This window comes from Pinus tabuliformis, chromosome X (assembly GCF_031772625.1).
Source record: "Pinus tabuliformis cultivar Carrire ecotype Pingquan chromosome X, CPIR1, whole genome shotgun sequence".
Classification (NCBI taxonomy): domain Eukaryota; kingdom Viridiplantae; phylum Streptophyta; class Pinopsida; order Pinales; family Pinaceae; genus Pinus; species Pinus tabuliformis.
Genome location: NC_142308.1, coordinates 1,142,141,907 through 1,142,168,700, shown reverse-complemented (window position 1 = coordinate 1,142,168,700; position 26,794 = coordinate 1,142,141,907). Strand labels below are relative to the sequence as shown.

General features: G+C 41.9%; 1 protein-coding gene across 6 annotated transcripts in view; it reads right to left on the bottom strand.

Moving 5' to 3' along the window:
- Positions 1 to 9,493: 9,493 nt before the first annotated feature.
- The window catches only part of LOC149143892 (protein OVEREXPRESSOR OF CATIONIC PEROXIDASE 3-like), a 98,221-nt gene continuing 80,920 nt past the window's right edge, over positions 9,494 to 26,794 (bottom strand). The window contains exons 4-6 of one of the 6 annotated variants that reach the window (XR_016264598.1): positions 10,200 to 10,338; positions 9,664 to 9,770; positions 9,494 to 9,574 (exon numbers count right to left, since the gene is read on the bottom strand). Coding sequence is in view for 2 of the 6 variants with exons in the window: in XM_089448816.1 (XP_089304942.1) it covers positions 10,219 to 10,338 (120 nt within the window). In the remaining 4 variants the exon portion in view is untranslated. Of the gene's footprint in view, positions 9,771 to 10,199; positions 10,339 to 26,794 lie in introns of all 6 variants that reach the window. The other 5 variants (XR_016264599.1, XR_016264600.1, XR_016264601.1 and 2 more) reach the window with 5 other exon arrangements.

Below are 26,794 nucleotides of genomic sequence, written 5' to 3'. Positions count from 1 at the left end.
TAAATATTTAATCGTTTAATTATCAGATGCTGCAACAATATAAACCATGCAGAGCAAGCATTTATCAAGAAAGCTAGAACAACGCAAGATATCAGTTGAAACAACAACGTTCTTGCAATATCCAGTAATTTAAGAAAATTTTCAATAGATGCTTTAAACAATCATGCAAATCATAAATCATTAACCAGATATCTCCTTTATGCAACTAAATCCTTAAGTTGGTCACTTGTATGCAAAATCGAAAAATTCCAATCCCAACATAAAAGATATAACGTGATAATTTCCCAAAAATAACTGAATCCGGCAAAAGAAAATTCCACAATATTTTTTTATACCTTTTCAATTTTTTATTTTTTTTAAACTAAATTAAAATAAAATTAAAATTAAAAAAAAAAAAAGATAAAAAATGCTAAACTAAAAGATAAAATAAACAAAACTCAAAATTACCAAAGTCTACTAAAATTAAATCTATTTTATATACAAACCAAAATTTGTCACAAATTTAAAATTTTAAAACTAAACTTAAAACTTTAAAAAAAAGTTAATAAAAACTAAACTAATACAAACAATTATCCGATTTTTTGTTTTTGTTTTTTATGAGTTCATAAAAGAAAAACCTAAGGAAATCGAAATTAGAACTAAACCCTAATCTAAAACAAACCAAAACGTAGCCATCTGTATCATAAAACTAAAATCGAAAACAACAATGTCTAAACTGACAGAAAGAAAAACAAAAAATCGTAACCCTGATAAAAAACTCGACTGAATGCGTGGAAAAGTCTTCGGCAGGCACGGGTGACGGCAGACAGAGATGCGAATCGGCTTGAAAATTACCTGAGCGTTTCGACTGAGACTGAATTCGCTAGCTGGCAAGGAATAGTTCACGTCAAAGGGTACCCAGCACTGCGTCTCTTACCTGACGTTTTCATGCGTTGAGCCTACGTATATATTCGCCACCGTTTTGACGCGTGAAGCCTCCAGCAACCGAATCACCACTGATGAAAGCAACGAACATTGAAACCTGGTGTCCACTGAAGAATTGATTCGCGTGAAGGTTAACCTGAGCAACTCTGCGGTGAATGATTTCTGTCTGCGGATCGGATACCCTCGACGGCGGTGCGTTTAACCGCGAGTAGAAAATGACATTCGATGCCTGATTTTTTGGAGAGCCGCCAAAGAAAATTTTTACCCAGCCGACAACTGATTATCTCCTTACGGCTTCGAAAACTTATATGCACGCAGTCAAACAAGCGATAGATCAAATAGAACCTGAGACTGCAAATCGAAATTAGAATGATGCTATGCGAAAATTCATAAGCGCCTTTTCTGAAAGATATGACATAAATATACAAAAAAAAATTGAAATGCACATTTGTTAGATCTGCAGGCTTAGGCACCAGACGGCGTATTGACAGGTTCGAGTCTCAGAAGTATGATGAGCATAAAACGTATTTTCAACGGAAATAGACAGAAAACCGCGTTAGAAACGTACCAGAGGATGCTGAGCTGAGGGTCTTTGATAAAAATCGATTTTCTTACCAGGGTTTTGTTGGAGATAAATGCATATATATTTTATTACATAATGGATGAAGGTTGGACGCATGGATCCAAGGAAGCTATGCCAATGTCTGAAACTCAATAACCTGACCTCAAAAATCTCAATTTCTCCTGATCCAGAAACCCTAAAAAAAATTTCAAAAAAAACCTATACCTGCAAATACAAGAAAACCAAAACCCTAATGAAGACTGCGTATAAGGCAAAATTTGAAACCCAGATCAGCTAGTTAATTTACAAATTGTGGCCCCTGAAATGCCAGATTTAGCAATAACAACAGTAATATTTTCAGAAAATTTATTTTAATGTAAAATGCTTCAGAAAACCCTGCATGTATTCATAAGAAATATTTCGAATGATAAGCCCGGGATCAAGAACTGGCTGGGCTCATTCAGAAAACACAACCCGGGAGTTGGCTGGTTCAGCCGAGAACTTCCCCTAACGCCCGGTAATCTGAAAAAAGGCTTTCCTGCACAGCTTAAAATCAACCATCGACATAGAAGGAGAAAACAATAGTGAAACCCCGATCAAATGGAGATACCTGCCAATATATTTCAGAATCTAAACTATCATTCAAACCTCAAAGATCAGACAATATACCTGTGCCTAGATCAATCTTCTTCAAGCTATCATTAATGGCTAAAAATAAAATTATGCAGAAAAAATAGAACAATCTTACAGCATTTTCAGAAGGGTAACACCAGCAAGATTTTTAACCCCAAAGTCTTCTTTATTGCACAAAAAATGAACTACAAGAGAGCTTCTTCAGCACAAGACTCACAGATCAATTCTTCATCTCAACAGACCCCTAGCACCCTATTTAAAGGAAATGATCCCAACAGCTAGTTCGAGTGATCCATGTCGAAATGATCTCGACCGCTGATGAGAATCAAGACAACTCTTAATCTCATCCGTCGATTTATTAAAAAAATGATATTTTACATGCATTCACTCAAAATATTATTATTTTATTATTTTAGGGTTTTTGCTTTATTTTATAATTTTTATATTTTATAATTTTATATTTTATTTATTTATTTATTATTATTATTTTTTTTTAATTTATTTTTTATTTTTTAATTCATTTTAAAATGGATCCTCGAACTTAGCCTTTGGAAAAATCTCCTAGGACCTAGGACTTAGGACTCATGAGGGGATTTAAAACATTTTCCAACCCTCAAGACACTTTACATCATGACTTTTACAATTTACATCTTAAGGGGGAAAACCCCTTTATCATAGACCCTCATAAACCACCCAGCTCTGCGACACAACTATAATCTAGCAGATTAACGCACTAGGATTCTCCTAAAATTCTAATGACAAAATCCATCCCGGCTTTGGGGTCAGGCTGAAAGAAAACTCTGTCGATCATGGATCGGTGAGACGAAAAACCTTCCGGGACGTAGATTATCACTTAGAAAATTAGGTCCACCTAGGAAATTTACAGACATGACTCACATCTGCTAAGATTATTTACAAATTTATACATGCAGATTGGGTTTACAATTAAAATGATCAAGATGCTGATGACTGCAGGATGGCACGGACACGTCGATCAGGTGCTACCCCTTTTTGTAAAGAAAAGGGGGTGTACTGCATGGGTAGTTGACCGGTAATGGTCAATAGGACCTATTACATGGGCTTGCAAGAAACAAAGTGCCATTTCTCTTTCTTCAACAGAAGCAGAGTATCGTGGTGTCGTAGAAGCTAGTAAGGAAACCATGTGGCTTCGTCAGATCCTGTCAAAGTTTGGCTTTCAGCAGCAGCATCCGAATACACTTTGGTGTGATAATCAAAGTGCCATTCAACATCAACGCAGCAAACACATTGAACTACACATGCACTTCATCAGAAAGCTCATTCATGACCATGTTCTTGAAGTACAGTATTGTTCAACCAATGATCAAGTTGCAGTCATCTTTACAAAGGCTCTCACAGAGGCGAAGTTTACTAAACTTCAATTTATGGTTGGAGTTCAGGAAGTTTTCACTAAGGGGGGGATAGGCTCTAATGCCTCCTTCTTTCTCCTATTGTGTCATATTTGTACATTTTTCAATCCTATCCCAAGTTGTTCTTAAGAGGGGATGTTAAGGTATTCTGACACATAGGAAATAGTTAAGTATAACTTGATCTAGTGTATAGTTAGGTGAAGTGTGTTTCTTTAGTATGTACTTTTTGTAACTTACAATCCGACAGTCACGATATGTTCTAGACAAGAAGTGATCTAACGGTTCATTCTCTCCTCGGTATTACCGACGCTTGATCTGTGGCTTAACACCCGATTGGTCCATGATTTCTATTTAAAGAGCATGGAGAGTCATTTGTAAGGTGATCGTTCATGAGAGAAGCTTATGTAAATTTTCTTTCTTTTACATTAATAAATTCCCTGAAGTGGTCGCGTTGGCTCAGTTCGTGGACTGTTTCCCTCTTTGAGGGTTTTAACCATGTCAAGAACACTGATGTACTGATTTGTGATCTGTTTGTGAGTGTTGTCCATTGGTGTTCTATCTGAGGAACTTACCCTGTAAATTCCTACAAATGCATTCTCTCATTGCTTACATCTATCTTTATGTAACAATTTTTTCCCTTGACTCATGCCATTTTTCGTGATGCACGCTACTATTATCTTTGTCTTCATTCTGGCTCTATGCCATGGCATCAAACAATCTTCTTGAAATTGGACCAATGTTCATGAAATGTCGCCTTCTCTTGTGCACATCGACCACCTGGTATTGACTCTAGTGTCTCATTTTCAATTTTCTTTGTATTCTACACGTTGGATTCGACATGATGCCCATTCTTCTTTTTTCTGCCACCAATTTTCGTTGTGGGCAAAAACATTTCCCCTATGTTTTAAACTTACATATTTACAAAAAATAGAAAATAATAATGATTATCTTTGCACTTATTTCAACATTAAAAAAACACATGCCTTGTCTTTCACATTCCTTTGTCCAAGGTGCCTTCTAATTCTGGATTTGACCTTCATGATCTTTTCTCGTTTTACATATCGGAGAATCAGTATAACTTTGATACCGTGTAGGATAATATGGTGCGCAAATAATGGCAAGATAAAATAAAAGAAATATTTTATTAATAATGTTGCAATGTTGCATCTGTCACACGCTATGAGTTGCCATAGATTACATTAATAACACACACTAAATCAGTATAACTCTAATACCATGTAGGATAATATGGTACGCAAATGATGGTAAGATAAAGTAAAAGAAATATTTTATTAATAATGTTGCAATGTTGCATCTGTCACACGCTATTAGCTACCATAGATTACATTTTTTTTTTGTGTAAGTCAGTAATTGATATTAAAAAAAAGAAAATATAGTACAAAACCTCTGCAGCTGCAGATTACGGGCCGCTTAACAGCAGGCCAATCTTCAAGAGACTGAAAAGAGTAGGCGGAGAAACTAAAAACTAAGATCAGCACACCGCGCAGGGCGGCAGATAACCATAACTATCAGAAGGACACAAACATCAAAATACTTGACAGAGAAGACACTAGACACAAAAAGAAACATCTTCAGAAACCCGAAGAGACCGGGCAGCCGGAAAGGATAGACTATCCACCTCAACCCCGAAGAGAAGTTTAGAAGAGAGCAGTACTAGGCAAGAAAGAACCAGAAGAACAGAGAAACAAGAGCAGCACCACGGATTCTACTCAACGTGGGTAGAATCAGTTGTTCGGCCTTTTTTTCCTTTCTTTTTACCAACCTTGACCCAACCAAGATTACTCTGCTAGGCTGGCATGATTTGTAAGCTGCGCTGGGCTGAAGGAGAGATCTCCTTGTCTGAATCCGAAGGAGATGATTCATGAGTTCTTTTCTGAGAATTAGGAGGGACAGTGGATTCCTCAGGACCAAACGAGGGCGCATCCTGTGCCAGCGTTGCGTCCATATCTTCCTCAACTTCCTCATCCTCATCCTCTTCCTCTGAGCTGGACTCAAAAACATCCAAGGGGGGAGGATCATGAGGTTGCCAGCTTTTGGAATTTGACTTAGAATTGGCTTTCTTTTTTTGGGCAGGCATCGAAGGACATGAGCTCTGAAGGTGCCCTGTGAGATGGCAGATTCGGTAGCGAAAGGCTGTGTTCTCGAAATCCAAGGTCTGAGTCCAATGGAAGTCTCCAATTTTGAGAATAATCTGATCAGGTAGACCTTTGCTTACATCTATTTCTGCACAGATTCTGGTGTAGGTGTATATGCCCTTTTCCCCCCTCGAGGTATCTGTATCAAGATAACGTCCTAGAGAATTGCCTATTCCTTGAAACACAGCAAAGTGCCATAAAGGCGCTGGGAGGTTAGGGAGCCTGACCCAGATGGGGAGCTTGGTGATAGTTGCTGTGGAAGGGTCAAAATCTAGGAACCACGGGGTTAGGAATAACCCCGCGGAGTCCCAAAACCATGGGCCTTCAGTTAATGCTTTCTGGTAGTCCTCGCTGCAAGCAAACACTACAATGAAGAAACCTTTTGAGCAGAAAAGAACCCTGCAATTTTTGGTCCAGTTAGAGTGAATCCATTGATAAAGATCTGTTGTGCGTGGCCATAGCCCATTGAACCTGCAAATAATGCCAAGCTCTGCAAACGTTGGAATTGCCTGTCCATCGAAGGATGCATTACTTCAATGGAGGGGGTTTCCTCCATTTTGTCCACCAAAAAAGGTTTTGGAGCCTGATTTGGTGGGGCTGTTTTCTTGGGAATTTGAGCATGGACAGCATCTTTGTAAGAAGATGCTGCAGCTGAAGATGATTGTCCTACAGCTCCCCCTCTCAATCGAAGGGAGAAAATAATGGATGCATTTCTTTGAATGTTGTAAAAAGAAAGGGGATAGAGATCCTCCAGTTGTTTACCTTCGTAGAGGAGTCGTTGAGATGCCGAGGGAATCCCCATCTTAAGTTCCAGGATCTGCTTGAGGTCCTGCACAAGATCTAAAGAGCTCACCCACTGTAGCAGAGTTTTGCCAGAGAGGAGCACAATCAAGATCTGGAAAGATGCAGAGAAATCTACTTTCTGCTTTCCTCTGTAAATCTGAGACGAGAGGACGCTGGTACATGCACAGCTTGCTGAGGGCCCTAACTGTGCCTGTTTTTTATTTTCCTTCACAGGGCAGCAAGCGGCTCCATTTTCTGCAAGGTCGAGCCGAGGCCATACGGCAGTGGAGCACTGCATCTCACGCAGGTTTCTCAAAACCTCTTCCGAAAAACCATTCTGTGCAAAGAATGAGATCAGGCCCCTCCAGGAGACCAAATCTCGGTAAGGCATTTCTTCAAACACTTGCCTCGCATCCTCTTTGGATTTGATATATGCAGACGTCCGTTGCTGGTCCAGGAAATCCATGAACCGATTCTCCAGAACCTTTAAGTTCAGTTCCTCTGCTTCGCCATAGATTTGCAACAACTTAATGACCCTCATCAGAAGCCGCTGCTCCACTAAATTCAACGTTCTGTCCTGATCAACTGCGACCACTGAGCCAGTGCCATTATACCAGTACGACTCCCGTTTCCAGATCTTGACCTTGGTACCGCGCTTGGGTCCTATGGGAGGAGGCTTTGTCGCCGGGGCTACTGCTTTTGCTCCCTCCTCCGGGGCTGCTGCTTTTTCTCCCTCCGCCGGGGCTGCAGGAGGAGAGGATCCCTCTGTGGAAGCGAGCACCCGAAACCTGGTGGGACGCCCGGTAGCAATGGAGGGCTTCAATGGGGAGGTGCTCTGTATCCTCACAAGCATGGCACTGCGAGAGGAGGCAATGGAAGAGTTGGGAGCGTTGGGCAGCGATAGAAGTGTGGCAGAAACCATTGCTGTTGCAGAAGCCATGGCGAGCACCGATTCCTCTGCAATCCGAAACCTAAAGTCAGCTGCCATAGATTACATTAATAACACACCCTAGTTGTTATTGAGTGTAGATTTTGTAATGTCCTCTCCCAATTGATTGAATAAAGGGGGACAAAATAGCCTATCTGACCCCCTACGCTATAGTCTTGAGAAAGGGGTAGAAAACCCAAATTTTCCAATGTTGGGGCAAAAGTTGGGTCGGCTCGAGCAAAAAGACCCAAAATTGGGAGTTGCACCCACAACCCCTCACATTTGGGAGCCCATGAGCCCATGAAAAATCTATAAATAGAGGAGAGTTGAGATCAAATGGAGATCAACAATTTTGGATTGGAATATCTTGAGCCCATGAAAAAATCTATAAATAGAGGAGAGTTGAGATCAAATGGAGATCATCAATTTTGGATTGGAATATCTCTGATTTTCTTGAGCCTCAGGCTCTGATGGTTTTAAGACCCTTTTTTCCCTATTAATTTTGGTAGTGAAATATTTCACCCTAGTTAGTAAACTCTTCCTTTATCTTCTGTTCTGGTCTGGAATGGTGGGTTTCATCCAATTGGGTAGACAGCAAGTTTTTGTTGCAAATCTAGGGCAAAACTCAGATCTGTTGAAGCTGTTCTGGTCTGTTCTAAGGCAGGTTTTGTTGCATTCTTTCTTGTGGCGAATTGACCTTTCTGTAGCAGAATTGAGTGATATTCTGGGCAACTTCAGAGGGCATTTCCTGAGGCAGTTTGGCCTTCCCTGAGGCAGATTTGGAGCAATCTGTTTGCAGGTTCGTTGGAGACAGTTTGATTTATTGGATTTGCGGCCCAATTGGAAGATATTCTGAGGAATTTGGGGCCGCAGGGCTGCAGACCGTCTGGCTGAAATCTGAGACAACAGCGAAGGAATTTTCTGTGGTTACTCGACTGGTCAGCAAGCTGGAACAGCAAGATCTGTGGGCACCAGATGCTCAGTTAAGTAGAGGGGAACTGCAGTGAAGCCTCCCTGACGCACCGAGGTCTGAATTTAAGCCAGCAAGGAAGTTGTCTAGTGTCGCCGGGATAATCCACAGTCAGCATCTGTCACAACAAGGGCTATTTCAAACACAGATCTCATTCAAGGATCCACGGGTTGCATCAGCTCGGATCAGGAAGGGACAGTCCCAGGACAAGCAGATCCCTGTGCAGTAAGAGCAGAATAACACAGTAGATAATAAATTGTTATAGCATACCTGGACTTATTAGTTTAGTATAGTTACAGCGTGTACTGGTTTTGCTGACACCACAAATCAGTGTTCTCCTTGGTTGGATACAATACCTGTTACTTGGGCAGTCAGCCCTATCTGCTGTGAGATTGCTGAAGAACTTAATTACTGTTGGAATTCTTCCATGCTACTGTTACTGTGAATGTGCACTACTGCTAGACAATTATATTGCTGTAAAGATCTTTATATTCATGCATGCTCATTGTTAGAGAGTGTACTTCTGTGTATCATCTGATTTATTAGTAACCCTAGCCAAACAGAGAAACCCTAGGGAAAAAAAATCCCCTTGGGAACTTACAGATTTCCACAGCCAGTCATTCGTAGATAATTTTCTGGAGTGAATTGTTTCAAGCTAATACACACAGTTCACTCCAGAAAACTATCTACAACACCCTACTTGATTCGGTGATTTGACCACCAAATCTCAAACCTCATTATTTAAATTTTATCATTACAGTGGCTCCATATTCAACATATAACATGATTCGTAAATAACACTTATTGAATGTAACCATTCTAACAACATACACCAAGAACATGTATAATTATCATCTTGCAAAGCAAGGTATTGCGACTATTATGTAGAGCTACATTTCAATTGTAGCACTTGTTTAGACTCTAACGTAATGCATTTCTCAAGGTGAATAGTCAATTACTGTAGAAATGGACTACTATAATAGGTTCAAAATATTAAACTGATAGGGGTCATGCAATGCAAAACCTCAATGTTTTTCTCTTCAAAAGTACGGCATGACCAAGTTAGGATTTCCATATCAAAGATTTTCCATGCCTCTCTTCAAGTTTGTTTGTTTTCAAATGTTTTGCTTCTTTTGCAGTGCGTTCATGTAGGTTTTGCCACCCAGCCAGCACAAGGTCCGCGAACAGGAAGACCTGATCAAATTGAAGAGTACTGGTCTATATTGCAACCTGTACTTTTAAAGTTATATGACAAAATGAAAAACTGTAAATTCACCAATGCAATGAGCTAGGCTTTGTATTTCAAATATGTGCAGTACCTCTTCTGGTTTCTTTATTTTCAAATGTTTTGCTTCATTTGCAGTGCAATTCTTGTCCTGTATTATTTTGACAGTGAGGCAGCGCAAGGTCTGTGAATGAGGAAGACCTGAAAAAATTGAAGGGCAATGGTTTCTAACACAATCTGTACTTTAAAGTTATATGACAAAATGCAAAACTGTAAATTTAACAATGCAGCAAGCGGAGAACTTGGTTTTTCTGTTATGTGATACTATTTTACAATGTCCAAACAAAACCTTTTGATACGAAGAATGCTACATATGAGAACACAATGGCATGCAATAAAAATAAAAAAATTGTTGATTTTCAAAGACTTGGGATGGCATGCAATAAAAATAAAAAATTGTTGATTTTCAAAGACTTGGGATGGGATGCAATAAAAGTAAAAAATTGCTGATTTTCAAAGACTTGGGAAATCGGACACGATCTTAATTCCACAATTCTGCATTTTATTTTACAAAGTTGAGCAATGTCCACTAATACAAAGAACACTAAATATGTTCATTTGATGACATACCAAAAACATTGGCATACTATTACTGGCGCTTTTTATATACAATTTTGGGACTCTCCTGCATTCTTTTGTCATTGAACCACTTCACAATAGCCTTACGTGGCAAATTTGTCAGGTGTATGATATTATCTACCATCGCATCCTGCATAATCAAATCAAATGTTTGAAATACAAATTTTTCACTACCATTCATCTTTATTGAAATTGACTTTCAGAAAAATGAAAATTTTGACATATTTCCTAATCGAAGTTCACACAAGATTGGAGCAAAGGTGACTATAAGTTGAAATATTCCTTAAAAAAAGAACTAATTGGGTATGTGAAGATTCCCTCTCAAATGAAGATATATTTTCCAGTAATTCTTTATCTGATCTTCCAGATGATAAGAATGAAAACAAGGTCCCAGATATTAGGTTCCACAATGACCAAAATGACTTCAGCCTTCTGCATTTTCTGACTACCAGTGGTTTCAGAAGGTTTTGAGGTGCCCTGGAAAGAAACCCTCTATGTTAATCCTCTGTCCTAGAGACTATTTTATTCTTCAACATTTCATGTGTAGTATATATTGATGGAATCATGATTAATTTGGGTATTTTGTATTTTTAATACTAAAATATCTAGATATAAAAGCCCTCACCCAAAATTCCCTTCACAAACCCTAGTTGTTGACAATAAAGGCCCTAAATCACCTAAAGAATGCCCAAGGGAGGTGCACCTTGGGTTGGAGGACACCTTATATGGATTAAAATATTATTTTCACCTCTTTAAACTCTAGATGGATGAAGCCCTGATTTAGAATGAAGGTAGATGAAAGATTCATTTGCTAGAGGCATGGTTGGAAGTGTAGAAGTTTCCCTCCTAGCTAAGATGAAGATATTTTGGGAGAGAGAAGATAAGCGGCATTTTAATGTGTTGTTCTTCATCTTTCTTTGTTTTTCTTGGGTTGATTTGATGGCCAAAATTACTAGTTCAAGTATGTTGATATAACCTTTAAAGAAAGAAAATTTCCTCTAATAAAAAAATGTTGGGGTTGAGGTGAAACCCTCCCTTCATCTAGACTCTACCTGCAAACATTATGTTTATTGAAGCATATTTCTTGTTGTTGTGTACAAGTTAGCACTATTCAACCTATTTTGGGATTTGCCCTAGCTAGAGTTGTTGGTTAAGTGTGGCACAATTAGGCCCTCTTGATGTTTTGGTGAAATCACAATTGAAGAATGATGTATTGTTGGTTGTTTGATATGTTACCAGATCCGGCACATTGGGGTCCAGGATCCACGGATCTGATCCGGATCCGAATCTGCCTTGATCCGTCCAAGAAACTGCAACGTGGCGGATCTGAATCCGCCTTGATCCGTCTAAGAAACTGCAACGTGGTGGATCTAAATCCGCCTTGATTCATCCAAGAAACTACAACGTGGCGCACCCTGGTTTGTTGGAAACAGATCCCGCATTTTGGAAACGAATCCCATATATTGGGAATGGATACTGTGTAAGTACGACCGATTTCAAGTTTATTGCAGCATGGTTTTTAGTTTTAGGTTTTTTTTTCGAATAGCAACAGCGCAACAGAGGACGATTCGCCAGGCAACAACCCCACTCGGGTTTGGAATTCATTTAATTTTAAATTTTTGTAGTGTTTAGATTCTAGAACTAAACCTGCAATGTTTCAAAATTGGTGGTGAATGAATATTAAAGTTCGAGATATGCGTCTCACCAACCTCTTACAGTACAAAAATGTAGTGTGGGGCATGCTTGAAAGCTTTGACGCTTTCTCCATTTCAGCTATTCCATTTGGAACTGCCCACACCAAAGAAATGCAGGGCTTAAGATTTATAGTTCCAAGGAAGCTCGCACAGTGGGGGACGTAGCTCAGAGCTTGCCTAGAATTTATGCAGTCGTGGACAATCGCCAAGCGAACCACCAAGCGTCCATCATTGAGATGGAAGGTAAGATGTGTGATCAAGTCACTTCCATTTTAATTGACCCTATTTCTAAGTACAACTATGTCAGCCCGAAGCTTGTGGAAAAGTGCAAATTGATTAAGGGCACACAGAGCCATGGCTAGTTAAATTGGAAATCGGGACAAAGAGAAAAGTTAGTCATTGGGTGAAATCTTGTGCATTTGAACTCAGTGGCATGCCCACAATAACACATTTAAATTTGTTGCCATTGGGTGAGTATAGCATATTATTGGGCATGGACTGGATGTACATGCATAGGACCAAAGTGGATTGTTTTGAAAAAGCAACTGAATTCTTGGATGATGCTCGGAAAAGGAAAATATTACAAGGCAAGCGAAAACCAATTTCAGTCAGACTAATCACAGCAATGCATGCTAAACACAGTAGCTGGAAGGGCTGTAAATTATTTTTTGTGCAAATATCCAACAATAAAGAGGCTAGTGATAGCGTTGGGTAAGAAGAAAGTGAATTGCTGAAGAAGTATCCGGTGTTGCAGCAATATGAGGATGTGTTTCCAGCGGATATACCTGGTTTACCTCCTCATAGGGAAGTCAATTTCTCTATTGAATTGGTTCCTAGAGCAGCACTAGTGTCCACAGCACCATACAGGATGAGCATTACTGAGCTAGTAGAGCTAAAATTGCAACTGAAAGAAATGCTTGATAAAGGTTACATACGATAGAGTGGGTCGCATGGCGAGCTCCAGTATTATTTGTGACGAAAAATGATGGGACGCTCTGACTCTGTTTTGGCTATTGGCAATTGAATAAAGTAACCATTAAGAACCAGTATCTGTTGCCACGGAATGATGATTTATTCGATCGACTGAGGGGAGCAGTAGTACTCTCCAAAATCAATTTGAGGTCTAGGTATCATTAAGTGTGCATCAAAGAGGAGGATATCCACAAGATTGTTTTCAGGACAAGATACGGGCATTATGAGTTTGTAGTGCTTACTAATGCCCCTGCCACTTTCATGTGTCTAATGAATGGTGTGTTGCGTCCTTATTTGGACAAATTTGTCATTGTTTTTGCTGATGAATATTGGTGTATTCAAGAACTGAAGAAAAGCATGAACAACATTTGGCAACAGTATTGCAATTGCTAAGAGAGAATAAGCTTTATGCAAAGCTTAGTAAATGCAACTTCTTCCAATCACAAATTCATTACTTGGGGCATATTGTCTCAAGGGAGGGAGTAGCAGTTGACCCAGAGAAGATTAAGGCAATCATGGAATGGCCTACACCAAAGAATGTGAATGAGGTCAGATCATTCATGGGATTGGTAGGTTACTATAGGAGGTTCATCTGAAACTTCTCCAAGATAGGTCATCCTATCACATCATTGCAGAGAAAAGAAAAGAAATTTGAATGGACAGTTGAGTGTGCAAAAAGCTTCGAGCAATTGAAACAGTTGCTCACGAATGCACCAGTGTTGAGAATTGCAAATCCTGATAAGGATTTTGTAGTATGCACAGAGGCCTGCAAGGAAGGCTCAATGGAGTGTTGATGCAGGAAGGTCAAGTGGTGTGCTATGAGTCCCGAAAGCTAAATGAACATGAACAAAATTACGTAACCCATGATCTGGAATTAGTTGTCGTCATCCATGCACTGAAGATGTGGGACACTACTTTCTTGGTAGAAAATTCACCCTAATGATTGATCATGGAGGGTTGAAGTATTTATTTGAAAAGCCAAGTTAAATGCAAGGTAGGCAAGATGGCTAACCACGCTCAGCAAGTTTGATTTCGAAATCAGATATATAAAAGGCAAAGAGAACAAGGTGGTCGATGCACTTAGAAGAAGGATTCAATTGAATCATCTGGCAGCCATAAGCTTCTATGAAGTGGACCTAGGGTAAAGGGCCAAAAATGCAGGACAACGTGATGAAAAGTACCAACAAATAAAGGAGAAGGTTGTAGCAAGATGGTGAGGATGAAGAGTATCATCTCACAGGTGATGGCCTAATCAAATTCAAGAATAGAATCTGCGCCAAATAGTGAGGAATTGAAGGGGCTCATCATGAAAGAATTCCACAACAAGCCATATTCAAGCCATCTCGGTTACCAAAAGACTCTCACAGCCATAAAAAGTTTATTTTTGGCCAAATTCGAAGAAAGAAGTGGTTGATTTTGTTGCTAAATGCATAGAATGTCAACAAGTGAAAGTTGAGTGCAAACATCCAACAGGTTTATTACAGCCCATTCCCATTCTGAAATGGAAGTGGGAGGTGATCTCCATGGATTTCATTACAGGCTTAACGAGGACCTTCAAACAGCATGATGCAATTATGGTGGTGATTGACAAGTTGAGCAAGGTAGCTCACTTTGTGGCGGTCAAATCCACCAACTCAGCTAGTGAGGTGGCTCAAATTTTCATAAGGGAGATTGTGAGGTTGCATGGAGTTTAGTTAATTTTAGATAACAATGGTATGTTCTATGCTTAGCACAATTAACTTCAATGTTCCTTTACTAGCCCAATGACAATTTCCAATTATTTCCAGTAGAAATCACATTAACTTAATCACATTGACAATAAATGCAGATAGAACATAAAAACATATGCAGAAAACAAGCCAAGACAAGAGGACACTAGATTGGTGGATGCCAGGGAAAACCCTTTGATCAAATCTTCTTATTATTATTCAATAGTTCAGTAGAGAGAGAGAGTACAAAAATCAAATTCACTTGCCCAATACACAGTCAAATCATCCCTGTCAAATTATGCAGTCAATTTCAGCCCTAACCAGAAAGTCAACGCTAGTCAAAACAACAACAAAACTTCACCAATGCAGCTCGGTCTTCCTTGGTCAAACTCAGCCTGAACTGGAGGTCAAATGCAACCCAAAACAGCTCGGTCAAACTCATCAAAGGAGAGAGAAAATTTGTTGTGATTTTTTGTGGTCAAAACAGAAGTCAATGTTGGTCAACATGCCTAGAAAACATTGATTTTTGTTCCCAGAAATGCGGCCTAAGGAGTACGAAACTCTGCCCCAGAAAACGCAGTCAAACTTGGTCAATAAGGCCTTGGTCAACGTTGTCCTGAAACTCTGAAATTTCGGCCTGCAATCTATCCCAGAAAATTCGTCCTTCATCCACACGTGTGAGAAAGAGAGAGATGATCCCCAAGTTGTACGAATCAATCAAATTAGGAGAGAGAAGAAATGATGAGTGAGTGATGTCCAAATGAGGAGAGAGGTCAATCCTATTTATACAATTCGTTGAGGGTGAAAGGACACATATATTGGGCTTCGTGAGCCTACATTAATCTGAGGCCGACCTTATCAATTTGTGCATGAGAGAGAATAAACTCAATATTCCACTTCTACTTTTTTTCCAACGGAAAAATCGTAATCTTTCATTATATGGTGAAAAATTACATGTAGTAAATGTTGTTCAGCATATGCGAATTTCCTTCATGGCTTTAGAGTCTATGGTCCTTCCTGTACATATCTGTATCATATTCAAAAAATCATCACGCAGGATGATGTTGTATCAAGCTGTCAAAAAATAAACATCAGACAATATGTTTGTATAATAAGCAAAATATATAATTGCACCTCGCAGGATGTTGTTCATAAGTAAAACTAGATTTCTACATCATCATATATACATGGCAAAATCAGTGGTCATCCACCCGGGGGTAGATTTGGTCTATGTAAGGCCTGTGGTAGTATTGATACTGTGAGATGCCCCTCTGTTCATGGATTATCCACTGTCCTCCTGGAATGTGTGTGGCTTCCTTGGATAATCCGTCGGCACTGTGATTATGCTCCCTGTAGATATGACAAACAATGATGTTATTAAATTGTGATTTGAGGTGCATAACTTCATCCAAAATATTTAAGAGTGTGTGTGCATGACATCTAGATTTCAGATTGATCCAGTTTATGATAATATTTGAATCCCCATATATCTGTAAGTCTCTGCAATCATGATTTAATGCAAAATGCATAAGGTGTCTAATGGTAATGAGCTCAGCGAAATTGTTTGTTCCTATGCCTAAGCCCATCTTAACTTTGAAATGATGATGAGCTGATAAATATAAAATGAACCCCCCCTCCACATCCGTGCTGCTGCGCAGCACCATCGAAAAAGGCCCATGGTATGGAGTGATCTATGGGGTCCGGGGCAGCTGGTCTGCGAATGCGAGGAGGGGTATATTCCGGCAGTTCATGATATGTTGCAACGATTTTGGCAGTAACAGATTGCCATCGAATCGAGCCATTTTCGAAGATCAGTTTGTTCCTAGCCAGCCAAATTGCCCAGCTAATGATGAGGGGAAGGCATGTGCGGTTTGTACCGGAGTGAGCTCGATACCAAGCCTCCCATGCTACTGAGATGTTTTCACCCTCCCAAATACTCATGAAGCCGAGCTCCTCAGTCACCTCCTTCCATATTTGTTTAGTTATTCCACATGTAAGAAAAAGATGAGTGGTCGATTCGGACTGCTGTTTGCAGAGTATGCACTAGGTGGGACCATGCACAGACCTGCGCATGAGCGATTCCCCAGTGGGAACCTTGTTCCGGAGTAAGCACCAGAAGAAGAGTTTTGTTCGGGGTGGGGTCTTTAATTGCCAGATGATCTTCCACCAGCTCTGTAATATTTCCGGCTTTTTGTAATTAATCAGACACAGGTACCCTTCCTTGGGGGAGTAATATCCAGATTCAGCCTTGTCCCACATGAGTTCATCTGGTCCGTCTTTAATGCGAATATGAGATTCACTCAGAGCATTCGTGTAATCCTCCCAGTTTTGATGCCAGTCAGGAGGCAGATTTAACTGCGCAGCTGATTTCCATGCTTGAGTGAATATGGATGAGTTCTCCTGATCCGCAATGTGAGCTATTACTCTAGTATTCTGTTGATCGAGTAACCGAATAAGCTCTTGTGGGAGATAACACCTCCCTCCACCTCCTGTCCATGGATCCATTCCGATGCGTGCCCTGGATCCATCATTTATTCTCCATGTTAAATGGCTGCGAATGAGGGGGAGCGAGTACAACAGAGCTTTCCATACTGATGATATACCTGTTCTGTTCCAGCCAGGTAATCGGATCCAATCCATGAGTTGTAAGGGCCATATGTATTTGTGGTATGAGATAGATGTCCAGAGATTTTGCTTTGTAAGCAAAGTCCATCCCATTTTCGCAGCCAAAGCGTGTGCAAAGTGTGTAAGATCCTTAAGGCCCCAACCTCCCCACTTCTTTGGCAGAGTAATGTTGTCCCAGCTGATCCAAGCAAAAACTCATTTATCCTGTCTTCCATTCCAGAGGTATCTACAACATGATTGCTTTAGGCGAGCAAGAATACCTCTAGGTATCCAGGCTAAAGCCATCCAGAATACAGGTGTGGCCTCCAATACTGATTTAATGAGAACTAGCCTTCCTGCTCTGGATAGAAAGCGTTGGCTCCAGTGCGAGATCCGTTTCTCTAATTTTGTGATCAGCCAGGTCCAATCCGCAATCTTGTGTCCCGTCGGCTTGATCCAATAACCCAAATATTTGAACCCCTGATCCAACGGTCGAGGGTTATAAGGGAAACGATGCGAGGCTAGATCAGATTCTTGAGCTGAAGTGTAAGCCTGGGAAATAGTTGATTTTGAGTGGTTAGCCATCATGCCGGTCGCCCTGTAGAATGAGGCGAGAATCTTATCAAAGGTGGTCGTGTCCCGAACACTCCCATCCAAAAATATGATGACATCATCTACAAATAGGAGGTGTGTTAAATAACACTGATCAGTGATCTTCAAGCCTGATAATCTGCCATTCTGCTTTTCATGATAGATGAGTCTGCTCAGTCCTTCCATAACAAGTAGGAAAAGGAGCGGGGAGAGAGGGCATCCCTGCCTGAGACCCCTTTCAGCATGGAAAAAAGGGGAGGCAGATCCATTAATGAGCAGACTGTATGAGGGGGTTGATATGCAGGCCATTATCCAATTTGTAAAAGGAAGAGGAAAGCCCAGGTGAATAAGCAGCATTTTGATATAAGTCCAGTCCACCCGATCAAAGGCCTTGGCTAAGTCAATTTTGAGAATGATACCTTTAAGACGGCGAGCTCGGATAGAATGAATGGCCTCTTGAGCAGTGCCAATCGCTTCATGAATCTGGCGATCTTCAAGAAAAGAAAATTGTTCAGGGAGAATGTGCTGAGAAAGAATAGGTCTGATACGATTGGCGATGATTTTTGAAATAATCTTATAGAGGCAATTGCATAAGGAGATGGGACGGAAGTCATCAAAAGAGACAGGAAAATTAGTCTTAGGGATGAGGGCTATGAAGGTCGAGTTGATAGCATTGAAAAGCCTCCTAGATGATCGGCATTCCTCCACAACCTGAAGGAGATCCGAGGCCAATAAATCATAGAAAGCCAAATAGAATTCAATAGTCCACCCATCGGGTCCCGGGCTTTTATCCTTCTTGAACCACTTCAGAACCCCCTCCAGTTCCTCTAGTGTAACCGGCGAGGTTAATTCATTTGCTTCTTCCTCACCTACAAAACAAGGGAAAAGTCCAGCCACATGAATGATATCTGCTAAGTTGGCTTCATGGGGTACTTTGAACAGACTCCGAAAATGAGATGTGCCCAGTCTGGAGAGTTTTTGGAAATTGTCTGCCAGTTCTCCATTAGGAAGGGGCAGTTTCCAGATCGTATTAGTGACCTTCCTTCCTTTGGCATAATTCTGGAAAAATCTGGTATTGTCATCTCCTGCCTTCAACCATATGGCCCTGCTCTTCAATCTCCATGCTTCCTCCCTTTCCTTAAGAATCTTGTCTTTCTGCTGCTCAAGCTCGATCAGTTTGCTCTTTTCTTCAGCTGAGGTAAAGCCAAGATTCCTATCATCCATCAGTGTTTCCAGCTCAGCTTCTATGTCCAGAATCTTCCGATCATCCTTGGCCTTCTTCTCCTTAGCCCAAGCCATGGTTAATTGTTTAAGCTGAGAGAGATTATGGCAGAAACCCTCTGCTGCCGATCTGTGATTAGATATAGGGTGGGACACCCAATAGTCCTTGATCAGTTTAGAATACTCCTCATCTTGAAGCCAGACATGATTGAATTTAAAGGGAGCCCTTGGCTTGGCTTCAGGTCCCAAAATTTCCAAATAGATAGGAGAATGGTCGGATTTACCCCCTGCCCCGACCCATTGTCTGTATCTGGACAGTCTCTGGAGTAGGGGGATTTTGATCATGAATCTGTCAAGTCTCCTAGCCAGGGCAGCATCCCCTATCCTCCGGTTCCTCCAAGTAGGCATCGGCTTATTCATGGGGATATCAGCAAGTTGATGTAGCTCCAGAATGTCTTTAAAGAAATCGGACAAGGGGTCAACCTGTGCATGTGATCCCCAGGATTCCCCAAATCCCATAGAGAAATTAAGATCACCCCCAATGATAATCTGATCTATAGATGTCATGCTTGATCCAAGAAAATTCTGCCAGAATTCCTCTCTCCTCTGGCAGGGGCCATATACATTGATAATCCTCAAGGTCTCCCCTAGCTCGGCCGAGAAGAAATCCATGCCTATGAATCCCACTCCCCCCCAAGTGGCAGATACATTTATTGTCCGAGGATTGTAACCGATGGCTAAACCTCCAGCCCTACCTATGGCATCCAGCGCATGGTGATGCCATCCAGGTCGCAGGGTGGCGAGGGTATGCTCAATGGAATCAGCATTGCCCAAAGTTTCTTGCAGCATAAGGATATCAATTGGTTCATTATCAATCAACCTCCGCATGGCTAGTTTCTTGGAGGTACTAGCCAGACCTCTGCAGTTAAAGGATAGGCATTTCATGGTGGAACCCCCTCTGGGGTTTTCAGTGCTCTAAGGACCCCTTCCATGGTGGATTGCTTGCCCGATACTACCTCAGCTCCAGCTTTCTGAATAGCTTTGGATAGGTTAGATTTGCGCCCCCGGGATGAAAGAGCAAGGGGTCCAGGGTAGACCATTCCCAAACCAGAATGTGAGTCGGTACCAGATAAGGGCCTTGACCGCAGGTTGTAAGAGTGTGACAATATCTGGCAGGACGAGGCCACGACCTCAGTAGGAAGTGGAGAGGAATGGACAGTAGGAGAGGATGGTGCATTGATGGGCGGAGGGGGGGGATTGCACAAGTAACCAGTGATGCAAATACATCCGAAGGTGCATCAATGGAAAGTGATAATGAAGGTGAAATCAGAGGGGAGGAAGTAGATGTACCCGAATTCCGCGCCATCTCCGCTACTGCTGCGGCCCTAGCCCGAGTCAAAGGGGCCAGGGCACCCTGTTTGCTTCTTCTGCCTCCTTCGACAATCCACCCAAGTTGAGATGCTTTGGTGCCGGAGTACCCATACGCGATGCCGAACCCGGGCTTGGGATGCCGACACTGGAGCTATTCCTTTTAGAGACGAAGGCGAGCCTAGGGAGTCCGATGTTTTCGTGAGCAGAGGACATTCTTTGAATACATGCCCAACCTTGTGACACCTTCTACAACGAAACGGTACCCCCTCATAATCCAAGATTTGAATCCTGGTGTAATGCCTCCACTTCAGGGTGATCTTCTCTTCTAAGCCCTCCCTTGTGTCCAGGTGAACCAGTATTCTTGCCAGCGCCCGATTTTTTGTCTGAACATAAGTCTTATCATATTCCAAATATGTTCCAAGGGCATTGCCAATCCTGATAAACACCGCTTCAGACCAGAATTGTAGAGGTAGACTAGGTAATCGTACCCATATAGGTCCCGCTCCGGGTCGAATAACGATGACCAGCTTTTGAGGAGGACTGGTGCCATCTCTATGTGCCAATATTTGGCCAGGATCAGATCGGTGTATTCAGCTTTCGAAAAATGTAGAGCAAACCAGCCCCGAGCCAGGCTCTGTACCTCCGGTAGCTCCTGAAGAATGCCACCCCATATCTCCTGTACCCAATTTGAGAGCCTGGTTGCTGAGTAAGCCCTCCCTCGCACATGTCCAACAAGTACTCTGTTGGCCTTATCCACGACCTCGCCCATTGGGATATCTTAACCAAAGGTGATGGTAAGATCTGTTGAAAATGCAACAAGATGATGGAGCTTAGTGGAAAAGAGTCGCCTTCACTAAGTGGGCCCGCAGGCTATTTTTGGCGCAAAGTCTATTTTTAGACATATGGATCATGGTCTATGAGTTGCAGGATGCTATTTATGGATGATTGGTCATGTTGGTAAAAATAGATGGACTTCTATTTTTAGACATATGGGCAGAGTCTATTTTTAGACTGCCAGGCTAAAAATAGAACAGTCGAATATTATTAGCTCTTAATAATATTTGGACTATAAACACTATCTTATCCTCTTGGAGCACTTTAGTTCGAGCTATAGATGTGGCACATGCAACTGTCAGAAGGAAATATGCTTTTCTTATGGGTTAGTTGAGCTATTGCATGATGGACTTCAGTTAGAACTCAAGTGATTGAGTTTGGTGGAGTTGATGGAGTTGTGTTCAGTTTGACTTAGTTGAACTAGTTGTATTTAGTCTAACTGCAGAATACACTAGTGATGAGTGATGTGAATTAATTATTAATTAATTCACTAATTATTAATTCATAAAGCAACTAAAGAATACATCAGTTAACTCAGTGCATGGATAGTTCAGTGGAAACAGGTGTTAGAGGTGAGTGAAAGGGCAAGACAGCTGTCAGTTGTGACTATAGTTGTGCATGAGATTTGCACAATCAATGGATTGAGTATTGCCAATGAGGATTGCGTGGTTCAGCCAAGGAAATACGAGTTTGGATCAGCCATTCTCATCTATTCTCATGCAAGATTGCGCAGTGGAGGCAGGCAAGCAGCGAAGGAGATTTGAACATGTGATTGATTCAGATCTGAGCTGGTTTGTGTGTAACAGGTGGAGATAGTACTGAGTACTTGTGAGGAGTATTGTACTATGTATTGTTACATGTTTTCAATCAATATAATATACAGATAGTTGGGGGTTTTTAGCTGTATGCTTTCCCTGTGATATACTGTGTTGATATGTGTGATTGATGCTTCAATGTGCGCATGTGATTGTTTCTGAATTCCGCAAAATTGATGATCAACGTAGAGGAGGTTATGTATTATGCATGCATTCCGCAATAGTGTATAATCAGGATAATCTCTGTGAATAAGTGTTATATTATTCAAAATTTATACATGGTATCAGAGCGAAGTTGATCATCAGGTCTATTATTCAGAAAGTGATTACATTTTATTTCTTCAGGCAGAGTCTGTAATCGGGCCAGGTAGCCTCTGGATTCATCCTTCCTTTGGAAGGTGAGATATCCGGTGAATGGCCATACAGTCAATCTCTGTACGAGAAGTACTTTGTTCTCACGAATTTTAGATCAGAAGCGGTTGAGTTTTGAGCTGGTGGAATTCGAATTTGCAGCAGTGTTTTCTTGGTGTCGAAGTTGAAATGTCTTTCAACGGATTGCGATTGGAGTATGCCCTTGAAGGCAGCTCGAATTATATTGCATGGAAAGATAGGATGGAGGCGATGTTAGATGACAATGGGTTGAAGGAGTTCATAGATGCTGATGTCCCAAAACCTACTGATGCTGCTCACGTTGAGGCTTGGCAAAAGAAGACAGCAAAGTGTCGAAGGATTTTGTTAGAGGGCGTGAAGGATCACATTGTATCCAGCCTGCATGGAAAGGCTTCTCCATACTTGATGTGGAAAGCGTTGACAGATTTATTCCAAAGCAAGAGCGACCAGAGGAAGTTGGCGCTCAAGGATAAACTCAGAAACATTAAGTGTGAGAATGGAGACAGTATACCCAAGTATCTCACGAAGTTCACCCAATGCCGGGATGAGTTGGGAAGTGTGGGGGTGACTGTCGATGATGAGGACTTGGTGAGCTTGGCTCTCCTTGGTCTTCCGAAGAGTTTGCATTCCTATCAGGACTCTGTCAATGGTCGAGAGAAATTGCCAGGATGGGAGAGACTTTGGTCTGATCTTGTGCAAGAGGAGATCAGGCGGAATACCAGGGACGGATCTTCATCAAAGGCATCTGATGAAGAAAATTGCGCTTTGGCTACCAAAGCAAAGAAGGGGAAGAACAAGAAAGCTTCTCATTCCGGTGCAAAAGGCAAGAAGCAGGACATGTCCAAGGTGAAGTGCTTTCATTGTCACCAGCACGGACATTATGCCACAAATTGTCCGCAGAAGAAGAAAAATAAGCAAGCTGCTGGATCTGCAGCGGGAGAGGCCTTAGCCTCGCAATTTGAGCTGGATTTTTCGCTGATCGCATGCTTGGTATCAAGTGTGATGGGATCGGTATGGTTCTTGGACAGTGGTGCGTCTTTTCACATGACAAGAGATCGAGATTTGTTTTCAGATCTGGATGAGAAAGATCTTGGAGTGCACATGGAGATGGGCGATGATGGTAGATACAGTGCGACCGGTATCGGTACCATTTCCTTTGAGAGGGAGTCTGGTAAACCTTTCGTATTGAAAGAAGTGATGCAACTTCCAGGATTGAAGAAGAATCTTATCTCTGTGGCGATGTTAGAAGACAGGGGATATGATGTTGTCTTCAGCGAAGGAAAGGCTTTCCTGCGCAGTAAGACAACTGGAGAAACCTGGAAGATAGGGGTTCGGGTCAAGAACCTGTATGCTCTTGAGGTTCAAGATGCATGCAAAGCCTTGAGCAGCGAGGCAACTGATGGAGACTTGGTGGTTGAGAGGGAGCGTATATTACCTCTCAACATGCAGAGCCAGAAGAAGTCTCAGACGATTGTGGAGGAGCCACGATTGGTACAACAGCTTCAGGAGGTTGTGGAGCAGCCACAACAGGGGAAGCTGAGAGGAGATCGAGTAGAGACATCTACTCATGTAGAGACCTCCAGTAGGGGGAAACTTCGAGCCAGGTGGGCTGAGGGATCACATGCAGCCATACCTCCAAGTAGGAGGTGGGGCAATATAGAGTGATCGTCCCAAGGAGGAGGGGCAGGATCCTTGAGGTACCCAACCTCTTGGATGAGACCTTGCTACGGGAGCCCCGATGTGGAGTAGCAGGAACTGACTGATTGGGTAGAGACAGATGCGGATGGAGCAGCAGAGAGAGCGACAGTGTAGGGAATCCCAGGACAGCGCATAGCTAGCAGGCTGCAGAAATGCAAGAGGCACAAGTGTTTTGCACAGTGCTAGGTGACACAGAGAAGTGTGCAATGGTGCGAGATGCTGGAGATGTTTCAGTAGCGCAGATGTCAGAGAGGGAGCACTTGTCAGCAGCAGGTAGAGCTTCAACATCAGAGTATGTTCCTAGCCCAACAGAGTGGTCAGTTGGGAGTGTTTTTGTTCCAAGTGTTGTTGGAGCAAGTGGACCAGGCAAATGTGTTTCATGCAGAACATTCCAGAGTTGCAGGATAGGGGTTGCAGATAATCGATATCTTGTGAGAGGGAGTGTTGAAAATGCAACAAGATGATGGAGCTTAGTGGAAAGGAGTCACCTTCACTAAGTGGGCCCGCAGGCTATTTTTGGCGCAAAGTCTATTTTTAGACATATGGATCATGGTCTATGAGTTGCAGGATGCTATTTATGGATGATTGGTCATGTTGGTAAAAATAGATGGACTTCTATTTTTAGACATATGGGCGGAGTCTATTTTTAGATTGCCAGGCTAAAAATAGAGCAGTCAAATATTATTAGCTCTTAATAATATTTGGCCTATAAACATTATCTTATCCTCTTGGAGCACTTCAGTTCGAGCTACAGATGTGGCACATGCAACTGCCAGAAGGAAATACGCTTTTCTTATGGGTTAGTTGAGCTATTGCATGATGGACTTCAGTTAAAACTCAAGTGATTGAGTTTGGTGGAGTTGATTGAGGAGTTGATGGAGTTGTGTTCAATTTGACTTAGTTGAACTAGTTGTATTTAGTCTAACTGCAGAATACACTAGTGATGAGTGATGTGAATTAATTATTAATTAATTCACTAATTATTAACTCATAAAGCAACTAAAGAATACATCAGTTAACTCAATGCATGGACAGTTCAGTGGAGACTGGTGTTAGAGGTGAGTGAAAGGGCAAGACAGCTGTCAGTTGTGACTATAGTGGTGCATGAGATTTGCATAATCAATGGATTGAGTATTGCCAATGAGGATTGCGTGGTTCAGCCAAGGAAATGCGAGTTTGGATCAACCATTCTCATCTATTCTCATGCAGGATTGCGCAGTGGAGGCAGGCAAGCAGCGAAGGAGATTTGAACCTGTGATTGATTCAGATCTAAGCTAGTTTGTGTGTAACAGGTGGAGATAGTACTGAGTACTTGTGAGGAGTATTGTACTATGTATTGTTACATGTTCTCAATCAATATAATATACAGATAGTTGGGGGTTTTCAGCTGTATGCTTTCCCCGTGATATACTGTGTTGATATGTGTGATTGATGCTTCAATGTGCGCATGTGATTGTTTCTAAATTTCGCAAAATTGATGATCAACGTAGAGGAGGTTATGTATTATGCATGCATTCCGCAATAGTGTATAATCAGGATAATCTCTGTGAATAAGTGTTATATTATTCAAAATTTCTACAAGATCCTTTGTGGACTTCTTCATGCACTTAACCTTTCGCTTTCCTGTTCTCGGCGCCGATGGGTGCTCCGTCAATGGATCTGATCCCGCATCCTTCAGGGGAGTCGCCGATTTAGGGTTTATGACCGGGGAGTCGAAGCATCCCGAAGGGAGGGAATTAGGGTTTGCCAAAACCGGATGAGGCGATCTCTGGGGGGGCACTGGGTTAAAGGAGGGGAGCGGATCGAAATTAGGGGAGGGTGGCGTAATAGCAGAGAGAAGATTGAGCGTACCAGGGGAAAGCGGGGGAATGTCTAAACCCGGGGTCTCCAAGGAGAGTGATCCAATACGCAGCAGCGATGCAGAAGATCCAGGGAGCGCAACAGTCGGCGAGAAAGCCGGGTGAGAAGGTGCAGATCCGTTTATGCTAGGGTTAGTGCCACGACCGCAAAAAATGGATTGTCCTTCATAAGGATCCTGGGAATAATCGATCGCCTCTTCTTCATAATCCATTGCTTCCATAAATGGAAACCGCCTTCGAAACCGCCAGGAAAGGAGTTAGTTGACCGAGGACGGTGAGACGGATGTCGACCGGTCGAGGAAACAGGGAAACAGCTATCGCATTTACCCAAAATAACTGCGAATTAATTTCAGTTCTGTCTCTGTGCAGGTGCAGGGAGACGCGCTCGCCACCTGCCCGCCTGCGGCCACGTCAGAGCCCAGAACCCCATCTCCTCTTTCGCCTCATGCCTTCCATTTCTACTTGTTCGAATGATGATCTTTATATCAAATTTGGACCTCTCGAAAAGAGGAATCCAATACAATAATCATCTCCATCATATGAGTTGTCCCAACGTGGAATTTGGCCCTAGTTTCCAATTTTAACACTCCCTTTCAACTAGGGACAATTCCACCTGTCAATCTGTCTGTCATCACTACTCTGCTCTGCTTTGTTGAACCATGAAATAATAATGAAGAACTGATCAAGAGTGAGTCACAAGACTTTACCACTTTCCACTAACACAAGTCAGTCCTTGATCCCAGATCAAGTTGTTGAACACCATGCATCCTAATCATAGGGAGTACGGCAGTACACGATGTGTCCATCGGTAGTGCTATGGTCCCTAAC